This window comes from Miniopterus schreibersii (assembly GCF_964146895.1).
Source record: "Miniopterus schreibersii genome assembly, chromosome: 2".
In the NCBI taxonomy this organism is placed as follows: Eukaryota; Metazoa; Chordata; class Mammalia; order Chiroptera; family Miniopteridae; genus Miniopterus; species Miniopterus schreibersii.
Window position 1 is genome coordinate 22,357,297 of NC_138102.1, and position 18,205 is coordinate 22,375,501.

At 40.4% G+C, this 18,205-nt stretch overlaps 1 protein-coding gene across 4 annotated transcripts in view; it reads right to left on the minus strand.

Annotated features, from left to right (window-relative positions):
• ZMAT4 (zinc finger matrin-type 4) overlaps window positions 1-18,205 on the minus strand; it is a 303,306-nt gene that overhangs the window by 119,792 nt on the left and 165,309 nt on the right. For all 4 annotated transcript variants that reach the window (XM_081128908.1, XM_081128906.1, XM_081128907.1 and 1 more), the window contains one exon: window positions 9,868-10,024. In XM_081128908.1, coding sequence (XP_080985034.1) covers window positions 9,868-10,024 — 157 coding nt within the window. The remainder of the gene's footprint in view (window positions 1-9,867; window positions 10,025-18,205) is intronic.

The following is an 18,205-nucleotide window of genomic DNA, read 5'->3' on the forward strand; positions in this document are numbered from 1 at the left end:
CTCATTATTCTAATGCTTCCAGTTTTCACTCATCCAACAAATGTTTATTAAATGCCTACTATGTGTCACGAGGTGTTCTATGTGCCGTCATCAACAGAGAGGTAAAGCTGTGAAGCCTCAGCAGCCCAGCTCAGAACTGCTCTCTATCTTCCAGCGTTGTTAAGACATACACACCACTATGGCAAATTCAAACTCATAGGGGTCAAAAAAGAAAGCAAAGGTACTGCTGGGAATTACATAAAGGAAAGTGCTCAATGTTAAGAATGATAGATGTATTCATAAAAGCTTATATGTGGAACAGTAACTTTAAGGGACAGTGTATCAACCAGGATAGATTAGACTACCTGCAATAAGAAACACTACCAAAATATCGCAATAAAGGCATCTTTCTTATCTTGCCAAGTCTAATGTAGGTTGAATGGCCCTCCTCTATCTTGTAGGATAGTCTTAAAGTAACACAAATTGCATCTAAACACAATCAATTGAAAGTCTGGGGAACGTAGAAAACAAATGGGTTTCAAATGAGCAATGTCTCTGCCACAAACACACAATTTTTCTTATTAATCATAAATATAATACCTAACCATTTAGATTATGGGTAATCTTAAATTTCCCTTTGATTAATGGTACATAATGGGGAATATGTGTAATTTCAAGGATTTTTTCTATGTTTCAAATTTCTTTTTAATAATTTCTATTCATTCAAAAAAATTAAGAACAGTTAAATGAAATTTTCTTTTAGGATGTCCTTTAAGATTTTAAGTAAGAACTCAGTCTCATTCTTTTTCCAACTAACTTGCTTATATGGGTTTATAGAAAAAAATAAAAGGAGAAAATCACTAGACAGCAAGCATTATATTGAGGTCCATGACCTTTGTCAGCTGTAATCAGTTAAATGAAGGTGGCTTATGTACTGTGGTGAAAATGTTCTCCCAAAATCCATGTCCAGTTGGAATTTCAGAATGTGAACTTATCTGGGAATAGGGTCTTTGCAGATATAATTAGTTTAAGCAAAGGTGAGTCATACTGGATTAGGTTCGAACCTGAATCCAGTCACTGGTGGTGTCTACATAAGTAGAGGAGAGGACACACTGATACACAGGGAAGGACAGAGATTGAAGTGATACAGCTAGAAAGCCAAGGAAGGAGCCACCAGAAGGCAGGAAGACGCCTGGAAGAATCTTCCCTAGAGCCTTCAGGAGGAGCCTGGCCCTGCCCACACCTTGAGCTCAGACTTCTAGCCTCCAGACCCTGAGAGAATCAATTTCTATTGTTTTCAGCAACCCAATTTATGGGACTTTATTGCTGCAGCCTTGGGAAACTAATACAGATTGGATCTCAGACTGCAAATATAAATTAAAAATCAGGAGGTATAAGCATATTAAGATTATGGCAAAACCTGCTTATAATTTCCTCTATTTAGTTTTCATAAGTGTTTTGACTATTAGGCCTACTGGAGACATTTGCTATTTATTACTTAAGTCTTGTAGCTTCTTTGCAGGGCTTCTCCATTCTTAACATGGGGGAGCCACTGGGTTTCCCTCATTCTCTAGTCTTGAAGTACATCCCCAAGGTACATCTTTCTAGCTTTCCTCTGCTTTCAGCCTCATCTATACACCAATCCCTATCTCAGTGCCTCTGCAGCTCCTCAAATGTGCATGGCCCAGGAAAATGCTTTCATTTTATACACACACACATGTCCCCGCCATTCTCTCCTTGTGCCTCTCCCTTGAGATCATTCATTATCTAGATCAGAGGTCGTCAGCAAACCCTTAATATAAAGGACCATGTAGGAAATATTTTAATCTTTGTGGACTCTATCATCCCTGCCACAACTACTCAACTCTGCCTCTGTAGCACAAAAGCAGCTTAAACAGAACACAAGTGATTGAGTGCTGCAGTGTTCTAATAAAACTTTATTTATGGATGCCGAAGTATGAGTTTTATGTTTTCCATGTGTCACAAAATATTCCTGTTTTAATTTTTTTAACCATATGAAAACCATTTTTGGCTTGCTGACTTACAACACAGGCGGCAGCAGGTCTGATTTGGTCCTCAGGCCCTGATCTAGATCCCTGGTTCTCAAGTGGGGTCAGCTTTGCCCCCTTGGAAACATTTAACAATGTCTGGAGATACTTTTCATCATTACAACTAGAGGGGTTCTCCTGGCATCTAATGAGAGGCCAGGGATACTGCTAACCATGTTACAATGCACAAGACAGCTCCCCACCCCGAACAAAGAATTATCCAGTCAAACTGTCAATACTATTGAGATTAGAAACCTTGATCTAGATATAGGATTCCTATGAGAAACAGAATCCTCCAAACAAATCCCCATAGGTTATACAGTAATTAAGGCCTTCCTTAAACGATTTTCTTCATAAATTATTCTCAGAAATTCACAGGTGGAATTATTTTATCAGTTCTTCAATATCCTCTTGTTTTTGATCTTCGTGGTGTGTTGTGTATGGTACTCAGGTGTATATGTTCCCTCCTCCTACATGGTAAACCTGAGAAGGGCAAGGGTGTCTTACCAACCTTTATATTCCCAGGACACAGGATGTTTGTTGAGAGAAACTGAGCTAAGAAAATAATGAAATAAAATCTTCAGGTTATGAACTCTCTTAAGGCAGGTACCAGATGAAGAAATCTCAGAAGCTACTTCTATCCCTGAGAGTGCGTATTTTCTGTCCCAGAATGCCAGCTTTGCTGGTGGGTCAAATGCCAACAAGGTGCCATGCTGGATGCAGCATGGACCAGCTTTGGCCAGAAAGCCCAGTGGGACTGCTGCTGGTTGAGGCTCCACTCAGTGAGAAGCTCCATTTAGAGCCAGAGAGGACTTCCTACACCACTCCTGGGGGTGATGAATGGGCAAGCATCTGTTGAGCTTGGAGTCAGAAGCGAGAGGCTGTATAGCATTGCACGAGGCAGGAGCAGTTGAGGTCACAAAGACAATATGGATTTGGCAGAATATCCCAGCTCTGAGTTTGCTGTGCCCTGCTCCCATCTGACATACCCAATGCCTCTCGGATTCCAGACTCAGCTTTCCCCCTCAACTCACGATTTTCTCTCACTCGTACCCTCCCTTGCTCTTCCTTTCTCACAGATCCTCTCTGCCCGCCACCCTAAGCCTCTGCACTGACTATGCTTCTTCCTCCTATGTTTTCTGGTATCAGCTCATCCACACCCTAGATATCCAGGCTGACACCTTTATGGGTCCCTCCCTGCACTCATCCAAGCCCCCATCACACAGTGCAAAGCCTCAAGGGCCAGCATCTCAGGGGCTCAGACCATTTCTCCCATCCTCCAACCTAACCTCTGCTTAAATCTCCTGTTCATTCTATTAGCTGCCACCCATCTCCCCTCTCTGCGCAGTCACATTGGATTAATGTCTCATTAGTCAGAGTTCCATTGTTGTTTCGATTCTTCTTCTCCCCAAGGTTTCTGTGACTTGAACCCTGTCCTTGCACTTGTCCCCAAGCAGGAACAGAACACCAGGTTGCATTTTTCTGTCACTGAGAAGAAGAACATGGCAGTCCAGCTGTGCACAGGAACATGGCAGAAGACAGAATCGGTGTGGAGATCAAGTGGTAAAGTAGACTCACCCAATGGGAGCAGCCTAGCACAATAGGCAATATAGTATTTTAAGTGCAAAATTATACAGCACAGAGTTCAGAGCAGAATGAATAAAAATAGTTTAATTTCCTGAGTGGACAGAGCTAACATTTACTGAACTCTGACTATGTGGCACTGTGATAAGCACTTGACATTTATTAATCAGCTGGTATAACCATCATGGAAAGCCTTTGATATAAGTAATGGCATTATACCCATTGTACAGATTAGGAAAAGGAAGTTCAGTCAACTGAAGTCCTCAGCTAATAAAGGGTGGGGCCCAGATATACCTGAAATTGCAATTTCTAGTAGCCAGGAGAGGTTCTAGAGATTGGTTGAAACTTAAACTGAACTTTGGAGGATGGAAGGTGTTTAGATGCACAAGAAGAGGAAAGGGCATCTTGGATACAGGATAGCAGTGGGAAAGGCACAGTGGGCCGGTGGTACATTTGAGAGTGTGTATTGAGAAGACAGAGGAATTAAGGTTGGAGATAGAGAAGAGCTAACTTGTGCAGCTCCTGCCAGCTAGGAAGACTAGCATGTCTTAGTATCATGGGAAACAGTCACCAGAGATTTTGCACAGTATAGTAGCAAGTTGTGTTTAAGGAATAAGACCATGATACAAAGATATACCTCCTGCCCTCAAGTTAGTCCCTGACAACAGTTATGTCAGTGTTCCCTAAGATGAATTTACAGTTCCCCAAGGGGAAATATGTGAAATACACATAAAGGAGTACCCTGCTTGGCCAAGGATTTACTTAAATCAGTGTATTAGTTTCTGATGGCTGTTGTAACAAATTACCACAAATTTAGTGGCTTAAAATAACACCATTTTAATATTTTACCATTTTAGAGATCAGGCACCTAATTACATATGCAACCTTAATTCCTTCTTGCCATGCAACACGTATTCATGGGTTCTGGGGATTAGGACATGGAGATTTTTAGATACCATTATTTGGTCCCCTACACTCAAGGATCTTGCTTTTGGGGCTTCATCACAGGCAAACCTAACATATATCCTTATAGGCCAATGAGGCAACAATTCGAGGTGGAAAAAAACCACAGCTTAGTGCACAGGAGCCCAGAAAAGCAACCATGAAGGACACAACCTCAGGGCACTGTCTAGCTGCTTACACTTCCACTCTGTTGGAAGTACTCACCTCCACCCAGAGTCAGCTCCTTGTGAGGAGCCTCTGAGGCTAATCCCAGCCTTAAGTAAGCAATATTGGAGAAGCCTGATCTCTGAGGCTTGGCATTAAGCTTCTAGCTTTTTTATCACTTTGTGCTTCTACTCTGAGAACAGAGCCTCTTCCGTATGCCTGAGACCTATGCCCTTTTCTAGGCCCTCATTCTGGTGTCTACTTCCTTGTTTTATCTTCTAGAGATCTTGAGCTTGTCTTGAAAATGACTTACTCTACTTGCCAGGCACCAGTCCAGGATCCACTCAGCCCCAGCTAGGTGGCTGAGTCTCTCTCTCCCGACAGGTTTCCTTAATGCCAGAGCCTGTTTGTCTCCTCAGCTCCATGGCCATCCTGAGGAGACAAACAGGCTCTTCCCCTGAGTTCACAGTCCATGTTCCCCGTGCCCACCAGCACTGAGTCTCTCTAGGGGGCAGCTCCAGTGCCAGGCACAGCCTCAGTTCATAGAACTCACCCCAGAAAGTTTTGTCTCCAAGGAGACACAACATAATGTCCCTGTGTGCTATTCCCAAGGCAGTGTTTGAACAGTCCATGTAAATGAGGAAGTCAGAGGCTCTGACAGGGGATAGGAGTCATATCCCATATCAACTCATTCACCAAATTCTCAGAACACCTTCCCCTTTTCTTTTTTTCCATTTAAATTTTTTATTGTTGACATTATTGCAGATGTCCCCCACTGCCCCCAACACTTTGCCCACCTCCATCCAGCACTCCCCAAAGTGCTTTTAAAACTATTGTTTGCTCTGTGTAAGGGTCAGTGAGATCAATTCACCTATCATTAGAATTAAATAACAGCTGAAAAATTTGAAGTTGAAAAGATAATGGAGCTACTAAAGGTTCTATAAAAGGCAGAGCCAGAGCCTGAGTTCCTGTCTCCTGACTCCCAGGCCAGTATGCTTTCTGTTGTATTATGTCAGTAGGTCAAGCCTGTAGATTCTGGCTGAGAATCTCAGGGTTAGAGGAGTTTAATGTCATCCAGGCTAACCATGTAATCCAAGGACCTTAAATGTCATGTAGGCTAATTGTGCTGGTCCCCCCTCAGAAAATGCCTGGCCAAGTGATTAGCCAGCCTCTGCTTCAACAGCCCCCACAGCCACAAATTTTACATTTAAGGAAATATGAATATTAATAAACTCTCCCTTATCTTGATCTCAGATCTAACTCCCTAATTTTCTACTCAGTCATTGGTTATATGTGTTGCGTCCAAGCATACACATGCATGTGCACACAAACGCATGCACACACACGCGCGCGCACACACATACACACACCATGAACCTTTCTTTCCCATGACAGTCTTCCAAAAGATTTACCCCTGAGTAATCATTTATCCACGCTTAACAACCCCTGCTTCCTTCACTCTTCCTCCAACAAGAGAATTTTCATGTCCTTCATTGTTCTGGCCTCTATCCTCTGAGTCTCCCCTCAGACTCTCCCCTCAGTCTCCCCTCTATCCACTGAGTCACCACACAGTGTAGCAAATGACATGACTGTGGCAGCCTCACTCTAGCCTATGACCTGGGCAAGATCTCCATGAAATGCTGAGGTCTGCTGACCCTGAGAGAACATGGTAGGTCTAGAGACCTCCCCATGCTCTCATCTTACAGCAGGATCCAGAATAGCATGAACTAGAACAGAAATTCTGAAACACACTAAACCAAGAACTGAAGCTGGTTTTTGTTCCAGTGGCTCTGCCAAGCATTTCAGAAATTCTAGTAAACATGTACCCATCTGGAGAAGGCAACTCAAATGACAGCTAATTCTGCAGGATACCCAGTTGATGCTTGAGCCCAGTGCACCCTGAGTAGGAGGAAAGGTAATGATTCACAGGTACCAATTGCTCACCCTTAGCAGATGGAATAGCTAAAGAAGCAATGAGTCGTGCTTCAATTATTCCTACCCAGAAATCACTACAGTTCCAAAGCCTATTATTCTTGGAGGGGCAGCTTAAGCAGCATACCTGAGCAGGAGAATTGATTCTCTCTGGCATCTTGATTCACTTTCTCGAGTTTTATATGTTCTTTTCTTCCCCCTTTGTTTTCATTATAGAAGTAATTTGGAGCCATCCTGGTTGATTAGGCAGAGCAGTTCCTAGTTGTGCACAGGGCAGCCACAGCTTGGAGGAGGGAGCCCTTCAGGAACTGCTGCTGCGCTGGGCTGCAGGCAGCAGGAACAATGGCAGGCAATCCTACCCTACCCAAGGCGCTGAAGGGGCTGCGCCTGGTAGCTCAGGAAGCCCGGGGCCTGGGTATTTTTTTCTGGTGCCTCGTGGTCCTTATCCTGTCCTTGTAGTAACTGAATCTGTGCTTGAGACCAAGCTTCCACCTATATCCAAGGTCTGGGAAACAGGCCCCTGATTTGTTCCTTATGCTTGATTACCAGCCCAGTACTCTTGTCTTAAATAATGATGCCCTGCCATGCTTTTCACAGCCCTTCGGTTCCCTTGAACCCCAGGACTGCAGCCAGAGCCTCGCTACTACCACCTGCCAGGCTTTCCCTGCTCACGTCCCCGCAGGATCTGCGTACCCAGACTCTCCATCGCTAGGTTCCACTCCCCTATCAGGCCCGCAGACCCTTATCCTTTGCCACGCCCTCCCTATGCCCACCCCTGCCTCTGCTTTCACCCAATGACTCCCCTCCCTCCAGCAGGTTATGCTGCTTCCCTTGCTCCCTGCTAGCAGCCGGGTTGACATGAACCCAAGCCCAGGGACCAATTTCACTTCCCAGGCCCTTCAATTCTGTCTGATGTTGTCACTTTTCAATATTCTTTCTGCGCAAAGCAGCTTTAGAGGCAAAAGGATGAGGGGATAAGCTTCAGAACAGTGATGTGCAGCCCGGGAACCCTGAGCTAGATAAGGAAAGGGGGCGCTGGCACAAGGCAACTAGAATCTGTTTCCCCCAGCCCAAAACACAATTAGTACTTCTTTCCCCCACCCCACCTCCATTCCCTTCTTGACTACCCAGCAATCTGATTTCTCTCACAGTGAGAACTGGGCCAGCTCTGTGGACACCAAGGCAAAGTCACTAAATAAAGATTTCAGTTTAAGTATTTTTTATTTTTCCTTGGGAATATTGATGGCAACTAATAAATCACACCCCTGTTATATTTACAGCTCTGAGGGTATTTGAATTCAGGAAAACAAACTTGTACTTGGTGATCTTGAGGATGTACTTAAATTCACAAAGAACTACTTTTGCCATGTGATGATTTTTCTACAGAAATAATAACTCTCCATTTGCTAGTTAATGTGCTAAACAAAGGTACAGCTCCTCTTCCATCACTACCTCTAAAATTAAATTTAGCAGCAGTCCTCTGCTTAGGCAGAAAGAACAAATGGGCTAGTTGCTCATTCATGGAAAATGGGGAAAAATTTTCCAGTGACTTTCTCTGAGGTGCCTATTTTAAGAGATTTGAAGGGGAGTAGGTTACAAGGTGAGTATCCAACCTTTTAAACAGCAAGGATCAAGAATGTCAACCAAGTGGCTGCTTATCAAATGCTCGTACACAGGGTGTGCCCCCAAATATGAGCTCGTCACCAGATTTCATGTGTTTCACAACCCTTTCCTATACCTGAATGTCAAAGCCACCTTTGCAAAAACAATATTCTTTGGTTAGACTAAGTAGAAAAATATAGTGAAAAGATTCCTTGCTATTTTCTAAGTAAAAGAAGATCTTTCTCTGAAGAAAAACACTGCTGAGGATAAAAGCCAAGTATTGTTTTAGACATTCTCCAATTTCCAAAATACCATTTAAAAAGGAATTACACCCACGATTTATGCACGATTCATTAGACAGCAGGATAAAATGAGCTGCTAAATTTTAATTGCATTGAAAGAATAGACATCATGAAATACACCCCCAACTTCTTGGAATTATAACCTGTTCTAGTTAACATCTTCACCGTAATGTACACCTTGTTCAAACTGCCTAACTTGATTAAATTAAAACAGTATTTTTAGTTTAGTGATTTGACAGACTTCTTGAAAAGATTTTTTAGTTAAGCAAGTAGAAGGTCAAATGTTATCAATATGTAAGTTATTTATTGTGAAAGTTAATAGGTTGAGTCATAGGATCCCCTGTGAAAATGATAAGAATTTCATCTAATAAAAAAGATGAAATATTGTCATTTGGGACAACATGGATAGACCTTGTATTCTAACTGAATAAATCAGATGAGAAAGCACAAAAACCATGTGATTTTACTCATATGTGAAATTGAAAAAAACAACGAATATACAAAAAACAAAAACACTCATAGATGCTAACAAGAGATTGGTGGTCACCAGGGAAAAAGGGGTGGGGGGAGGGAGAAATGGGTAAAGGGAGTCAAATGTGCGGAGACAGATGGAAAGAAGACTTTTGGTGTTGAGCACCTGAAACTTATGTAATGTTATGACCACTGTTTCCTCAATAAATAAATAAGTTCTGATGGATTATTAAAGTTATAGCAAATAATATTCAACATCTGAAAATAAGGACTTCAGATGAATATTTAAAACACTATATCTATATTTTCTTAATCTAAGTAGAAATTTTCTTCTTAAAAAACCATCTCAGTTGTCTGCAAACAGAAGTGTTTTTCATAACTACAGTTTCCCTCTTCCCCGCGGCCTCCAAGGAGGACACCCTGCACCGCACCGGCCTGGGCAGGGAGTGTTCCATTGCGCCAGTACACTCTCCATTCCTATACTGAGCGCGGACTGAAACCAGGGAGGAAGCGTGCTCTTTGCGTAATAGATATGATATCTTACGTAATATACAGTAAGTGTGACAGACATCGCCTTGTAGGAGGTGAACAGCCTTCTGGAAGTTGCAAGCTGCCAAACTACTGATCGGAAGGAGCCAGGTTGAGGATGAGCACCTGCTAGCGGACTTAATGGTCCATGAGAGTAAGGTCTGCTGGGCTACCTGCCCCGCCCTTTAGGTTTGGAAGGACATCTGCCATAGCCTCCGATCTGGCAGCCACCTCTGAGGAGGGAGCAGGATTAACGAGACAGGCAGGCTGCTGGAACCTCAGTGTCTCCCTGCGGTTACGGTTCGCACACATACCTGTGGTCTTCAGTGGAGTTTTCTCTCCTAGCAACAGCTTTAACCTTTTGGCATGGATTTTGCCTTGATAATGTGAGTCAGCCACCACCGCCGAGGTAAAAGACATGTTACAGAGTGTGCAGCACTTGTTCTTATCAACCATATCAGCATCGCCTCCCTGCCAGGGGAGAAGGAAAAGGATAACGTTAAAAGGAAGCCCAAGTCCGCAGACGTCTTTATCTCCATTCCACTCTGCTGCAATGAGCAGGACCACAGATGCCCGCACTGAAACGTCTAGTTTTTGTTCTGCAATCTTTGTTCCTTGTGATCATCAAAACTTAGTTACTGGGTAAGGTGGAATGGGTCAATGGGGAGAAAAGGGGACATCTGTAATATTTTGAACAATTAAAAAAAACACACCCTTAGTCACTGACTTCACCCCACATTTATTTAGTGGCTGCTGCTGCCAGGCAGAAGGAATACAGGATCAGGAGTTAGCAGAAGAAAACTGGGGCCCACAGTTAGGCGAGAACACATTGTGTCTGGCATCGTGCAGAAAACAGCCTCTAATTGCACCCGTTATACTCATTAAAGTAGGTAAAATATCAGAGTTCACATGGCCTGAATTATTTAGCAGAAATTATCATTTGACATTCAGCTCTGCCTTTGACCAGTTTTAGCCTCACCAGGCTACATGGCCATGTGTTCAAAAGAGAAGTTTTATTTCAGGACTTGAACATTTTTCACAATTAACTCGTGTATCTATCATAAAGCTCTGATGACCACGCCAGCTGAATTTTCTACATGAGTTTGTGTAATTTTTCTTCAGGAAGGTGATTAGTTAAATGCTGCACAAAAATCTGAAATCTAGCTTGATTTTTATTCTTTGTAGGACTTGATGAAAATGAACCATGATTCAGAAAAAATAAACCCTTTGTCAGACCAAGTGACCTGGCTATTGTGCACACAGATCGTCAATTACCTATATTATGCAAAGGGAAGATTAATCCATTGGCTCCCCTCCTGCCTAGCTGGAAATTGAGGGTAAAGTGGACTCTCAGATAAGGAGCTAATCTATTCTTCAATAGAGCAGCAATAGCAGAGCATCTCTTTGTTAGCTCAAGCCCTTGGATGAGTATCTGGCCCCACAATAGGACCTTCTCTTATTTCTAGCAAGCCCAGAGAGTACAATTTAAAATGGCACGGGAGAAGGATTAGGGTGGGGATAGGATGGAGAAAGGGAATTCACCGGTGTAGTTTTCTGCATAATAATATGTCCAGACTGCTGGAGAGAGAGTTGCCTTGCAAATTATGTAGCAGTTAGAAAACTCTTGCCTCTTTAAGGCATCAGTCTGTAATTTCTCTGATAATTAGCATTAGTCCTTGGGAGGAGGAGGAGTGTGTGTGTGTGTGCGCGTGCGTGTGTTCCAGGGGCTGTCCTGTAGTTCAGGGGAGGAAGGGAAGAGAGAGACCTCAAAAGGGAATCTGTGTGATTTGGAGTTACAGAGCCCCACCTACTGCAATTGATTCTCTTGACCCTACCTTAGAATGTTAAACTTTAGAGTATCACCCTTTATTATAGTTAATGAGTGAGATGTGAGGAAATGTACTGCTAGGGATTGGGGGATGAGAGAAAATGGATAATTGGAGAGAGAAGGGGCTTCCCCATAGGTCCCTCCTAGAGAGAGACTAACCTTGGGGCAGGACACCTGGGTAGTCACTGAGGCTGTACCCACTGAGGGTGTCCTTCCTGAGGGTGTAAAGCCAAGATATTTTGAGTTTTCTCAGTAAAAAAAGAAAAATAGCCATAAACACTATTACACCCTTGTGTGATCTACAGTGGAGATTGACTGGGCCAGGCAGGAAAGGGGCGAGTTGGCCTCTCCTCACCAACCTCTCCAACCAAGTCTAGGAGATGCTGCATAACCCATGCAGTGGGTAGATCCCAGGAATACCAGGAAATGACAAACTGGGGGGTTACCAAGGGTTCAAGATCAGTAAATGAGGAGCTATTAGCCCAGGGGGGATGAAAGACCCAAACTAGTAAATTCCCACTCTGTGTTAGAAGGTATCAGTGCTATATTAAAAAAAAAAAGGAAAGGAAAGGAAGAAAGGTTGTTGAAACGAAAGTGGTAGCTTGAATTACCAATTTTTCATCTACTTATGCATGATATGCATCAAGGTATGTAATTTTTCTTAAAATGAGGCACAAGATCTTAAGCCAAAGCTTAACCCACAATTTACACCTATATGGAATGTGCACATCCCTTTTGCTAGTTCCAGTGAAAGTGCCAGCCAAACCTGGTCTGGGAAGCAGTCTTTCCCTCCCTGGAGCTCTAACAAAGGCGAGAAACCCAGAAACAGAGGCTGGTATCATTATGTGAAGTACACTCGGAACTAATTCCAGGGCAAAGAGTTACCCTTAATGTGGACAGTGAGCAATGGATTCATGTCATTCATTCATTCAACATATTTAAGAACCTACTGAATGTTAGAGTCTGTGTTAGGTAAAAATGGCGCTGCTCCCTGTTATCAAGGAGGCTGAGACCAGGAGAACTGGAGAAGTCAGACAAAAAAAAATAAAAGTATTACAATCAAGAAAACAGAATCTTCTCTTAGATTCACACTCCCCTAAGTGCAAGGTAAAAAGACCATTAACAATAAGAATATTTGTGTGGATTTTTACCTTCAAGCCTTTCTCATGCCTGGAATGCCCTTCCTCATCACTTTCTGTCTTATCCAGTCTTTTTAGAATCTGTCTTCGTGGTGGCTCAGTTTAGCCATCACTTCCTGGACATGCAAATTCTTCTGACTTCTCTACTGTCCTGCAGAAGTGAGCACTGACCTTGCAGTCTTCTATCTGCCCTGTACATAATTCTTTTATCATAGAACACTTATTGTTACTTACATTTATTTGTTTTCATATTTGTTTCCCTCATGAGCCTACAAAATTCTTTTAAGATCAAGGAAATCATCTCATTGATATTGAAGCCCCAGCACTTAGCATAATGCTTCCCACATAGGGGGCCTTTGGTTGTTTACTGAATGAATGGAGTTCTGGGCTGTATTGTAGGGTTAATAATTTGAATGACGTAAGTCAAAAACAAAAACAGGGAACACATGGAGGTCTAGTTATTACCCACATTCTTTCAGACTGATAGGAAGATAGCCAGGATAAAAACCAGAGGTATCAAAAATTTATAAACTAACTTGTAGGTTTAAGTAGGAAAAATATTCCCCAAATTTGTTAGCTTCACCATAGTTTTAATATATATCCCTAGATTTCAGCTTTCCTGGGCAATCTCATTCACATCATCATATAGAGAACCAAATAATAATAGAAAAGGTGAATCAATTGTTATGAAAGTAAATATCATGGAGTATAGTTATGACATAGTTACAGATGAGGGAGCAAGAAAGTTTAGGTACTTGACAACAGAGGCCTATGATGCCCTGAAAAGCTAGGCAGCCATTGAGGCCAGCAGGATATGCTTACAAGATATTTTACTAAAGGAGCCAATGTAATTCACATGATACAATTGTAAATATCACTACCTTTAACTACTTTAATGACCTTGGTGTAAAAACAACTACCTAGAAAAAACCCTTCAATATTAACCAAGTGTTTACAAAGAGCTAAAATTTGTGTATTCTTGGCTATGTAAATTCCCAATTAATGGCTCTTTGTGATTACAGATCATATCTATATTGGAGTCTCCCATTGTACCCAGAGCAATGTTGACAGATTGTCCAGGGTAGAGCTCCATAAAGTTTGATGAACTGATTTCAATGAATACATTTAAAGTTTCTGGCTTAAAAAATTGAGAATGGCCCCAAGCTATCAAGTAAATGAAGAGGAAAACTAAGATTGTCTTAAAATATGGATTTCACACTGGAGGCAATAATTAAGTCAGACTTTTTCAGCGCACTGTCCACATTGCTGAAAAAAAATATTTGTAGAGCATCCTAAGTCTGCTTACTCAAAGAATTTTGCAAAGCTAATAAGTTTTCAGAAGAATTCAATCACAGGGAAAAACCCTAGATGATTCCACCCAGAAATCTAGTCCCAGAAGGCCTTTCTCTTTAAGATTTTTAAAAATTTAATTCAGATAATTGCCTTCATTCTCTCATATTTTAGATAAATATAAAAAGCCTAAGAGAGAGACTTTCACTTCCAGAATTTCATAGTGAGGAGTTCTTTGAAACTGCTCCTCAGCAAACAACCATAACTACTAAAATTACTTCTTAAAAAGCAAACAATTCTTTAAAGTCTCTGGAAATTATCCTAAGAGCAAATGGCAAATTAAGAAATATTTATTTAAGAAAATATACTAAATTTGAGTAAGAACTTCAGCCACAGCTTTCTGCTTCCCTATCAATCCCTCAGCTCAGTGTGATGGAAGCTCCATTCTATTTGGATGGGGTCAAGAAAACAGAGCTCCCTCACCCATCAGCTCCCAGTTAAGGGATATCAGGAAGAGGAGGCCACCTAAATTAAACACACTTTTTATTTATAAGATACAAAAATTAACTTCCTTGTAATGTAGCCATGACATTAGGTACTCTCTTCTTCCACCCACCCTCATTTATAAGACAGAAACTCTATCCCAAGCACAGCAGGCCAAGAATATTGGAACTCTGATTGCCCTTGCCTCAGTACACATGCTTATCTGTTATGCCAGACAGATAAGATGAGAAGACCAGAGGCTGCCACCTCTGCCCAGCTAAAAAAGCAGGGCTTTCACTCTGAGAGAATCAGGCCACTGTCCCTGCTCCTAGCTCTAGAGCACCAACTCAGAGTTTTTTCCAATAAGAACATATAGAGAAGAGGAAGTCCAAAGGAACAGGGAGCTTGTAAACTCTCCCCAAAGGAACTGACTTTATTTGAAATAGAGTGTTTAAGTCCAAGGGTGCTCTAAAAAACAATGGAGATTTTGGTGGTAACCAATTAAGACAAAGCTGATAGTTCCATTAAAGCAATAAGCTAAACCATAAGCCAGCTAGTTTACCAGAGAGGACCAAGAAAAAAGACAGCTAAGGACAGCCTTTCTGGAGTCGAAACAAACTTCAAAGATTTCCCTCAAAAACTAACACTACAAAAAGAAGTGAATTTAATTGGATCAGACTATGGAGCATTCATGTCCTAGAGCACTGACAAAAACAATAGAATAATTATCTAGCAATTAGTGGAACCTACATGCTAGGTATGATTCCAGCAGAGGCAGGCAAATTAACAGGGGAGATCAAAGAAAGAGGCAGTCAAAGGGAGTCTTGCAAAACCACTGTCATCCCACAGTGACTATGCACATTTCTAAGGCTTCTCCTCTGAGCAATGATATTGGTGGCTGCCCATTGTGAAGGACGTAAGCATTATTAAAATAGCTTAGCTAAGACAATGGACAAATAAATGAGCAAACAAAAACCAAAACAATCCCTGGAGGATGAGGGAATCACTATGCAGAATTGCTACACTATATTACCTAAATATCCAGTTTTCAACCATAGCAACACAGTTACAAAATATGCAAAAAAATAAAAAGTGTAAGCCATACACAAAAAAGGTGGGGGGCAGATGTCAGGTCTAACTGGCAAAGACTTTGAAGCAATGTCAAAGACTTCAAACAATCATAAATGTGTTAAAAGAATTAAAGGATATCATGTTTAAAGAAGCAATGTAATATGTGACGCTGATACTTTATCAAATAGAGAATATCAATAAAGAAAAAAATTAAATAAAAGTTCTAGAGTTAAAAACATAATAATTGAAATAAAAAATTCACTAGAGAGTGATCATCAGTAGATTTGAGCTTAGAGAAAAAAGAATTAGTAACTTGAAGATAGATCATAGAGGTTAAACAATTTAAAAAGAGGGGAAAAGAATGAAGAAAATAGAACAAAGTCTCAAAGAAATGTGAGACACCATTAAGGACACCAACATATGCATAAAATGGGAGTATCAGAAGTGAATAGAAAGAGAAAGGAGCAAAAACAATCTTCAAAGAGATAATGACTGGAAATGTCCCAAATTTTTAGAAAACATTTATCTACACACCCAAGAATTTTAATAAAATTCAAGTAGGATAAGCACAAATGACTCACACCCATATACATCATGGTTAAAATACTGACAGCCAAAAACAAAGGGAAATTTTTGAAGCAGAAGAGAAAAACAACTCATCAAATTCAAGAGAACCACAGTAAAATTAACATCTGACTTCTCATTAGAAACAATGGAGGCCAGAAGTCAGTGGCCAAGTGCTAAAGGAAAAAAAAAATCTATCAACCAAGAATCTTATATCCAGTAACAGTATATTTAAAAAATAAATGAAATAAAGACATTCAGAAATTTTTTTTTTTAAACTGAGAGTAATTGTTACTAGCAGATTTACCTTACCTGAACTACTAGAGGAAGTTATTCATGCTAGAAACAAATTACATCAGACAGTAATTTGAATCTCATGGGGGGAAAAAAGCACCAGCAAAAGTAATTATATAATTATAAGAAAACAAAATATATTTATATGTCTTTCTTCCCTTAACTAGTTTACAAAATATAGGTGTGAAATCACTGGTATAGTTGGACCACTAATATATAGGAAAATATAGAAATATCATGTATTTGACAATGACAGCACAAAAGAGGTAGGTGGGAACAAAGTTGTACTTGAGTAAGAAAGTGACACCAAATTCCAATTCACAGAAAAAATTATGAGAATCATAAATGGTGAATAAGGTTAACACACTAAAATACATACTGGTCTCATTTCTTTCTTCAACTTCTTTAAAAGATAAAATTATGTAACAATAATTATAACAATATATTGTTGAATTGTAACATACAGATGGAAAATGTATAACAATACTAGCACAAAAGGAGGAGAGAGAGCAGACAGTTATACAGGAATAATATTTCTATATCTTGCTTAAATTAAGCTCTTTTAAATCTTAAGTAAATTTTGATAAGTTCAAAAGTATATGGTAAGCTCCAGAACAACCACTAAAGAAATAATTTAAAATAATATAGTGAAATGGGATCACTGGGTCAAAAGGCAGCTCCATTTTTAATTTTTTGAGGAACCTCCATACTGTTTTCCATAGTGGCTGCACCAGTCTGCATTCCCACCAGCAGTGTACCAGGGTTCCCCTTTCTCCACATCCTCACCTTTGTTGATTTGTTGATGGCAGCCATTCTGAGAGGTGTGAGGTGATATCTCACTGTGGTTTTGACTTGCATCTCTCTGATGATTAGTGATGTTGAACATTTTCTCATATGTCTCTTGGTCATCTGTATGTCCTCTTTGGAGAAGTGTCTATTCAGGTCTTTTGCCCATTTTTTAATTGGATTGTTTGTCTTCCTCTTGCTGAGTAATATGAGTTCTATGTACACTTTGGAAATTAGCCCCTTATCAGATAGATCCTTGGCAAATATGTTCTCCCATACCGTGAGGTTCCTTTGTATTTTGAGGATGATTTATTTTGCTGTGTAGAAGCTTTTTAGTTTGATGTAGTCCCATTTGTTTATTTTTTTCCCTTGTTTCTCTTGCCCTAGGAGATGTATCAGTGAAAATTCCACTATGTGGGATGTCTGTGACTTTACTGTCTATGTTTTCTTCCAGAATTTTTATGGTTTCAAGATTTACATTTAAGTCTTTTATCCATTTTGAGTTTATTCTTGTGTATGGAGTAAGTTGGTGAGCTAGTTTCATTTTTTTGCATGGACCTGTCCAATTTTCCCAACACCATTTATTGAAGAAACTGTCTTTACTCCATTGTATGCTCTTGCCTCCTTTGTCAAATATTAATTGACCATAATGGCATGGGTGAATTTCTGGAGTCTCTGTTCTATTCCATTGATCTATATGTTGTTGTACCAATACCAGGCTGTTTTGATTACAATGGCGTTGTAGTATAGTTTGATATCCAGTATAGTGATCCCCCTCCAACTCTGTTCTTCTTTCTCAAGATTGCTGTCGCTATTCGGGGTGTTTTTTGATTCCATATAAATTTTTGGAGTATTTGTTCTAGTTCTGTGAAATATGCTGTTGGTATTTTAATTGGAATTGTGTTGAATCTATAGATTGCTCTTGGTAGTATGGACATTTTAATGATGTTAATTCTTCCAATCCATAAACATGGTATATTCTTCCATTTGTTGATATCTTCCTCTATTTCTTTTTCAGTGTCCTATAGTTTTCCATATACAGGTCTTTCATATCTTTGGTTAAGTTTATTTCTAGGTATCTTATTTTTTTAGTTGCACTGGTAAATGAAATTGTTTTTTGCTCTTTTTGAGAGTTCATTATTGGTGTATAAAAATACCGTCGATTTTCTAATGTTAATTTTGTATTCTGCTACCTTG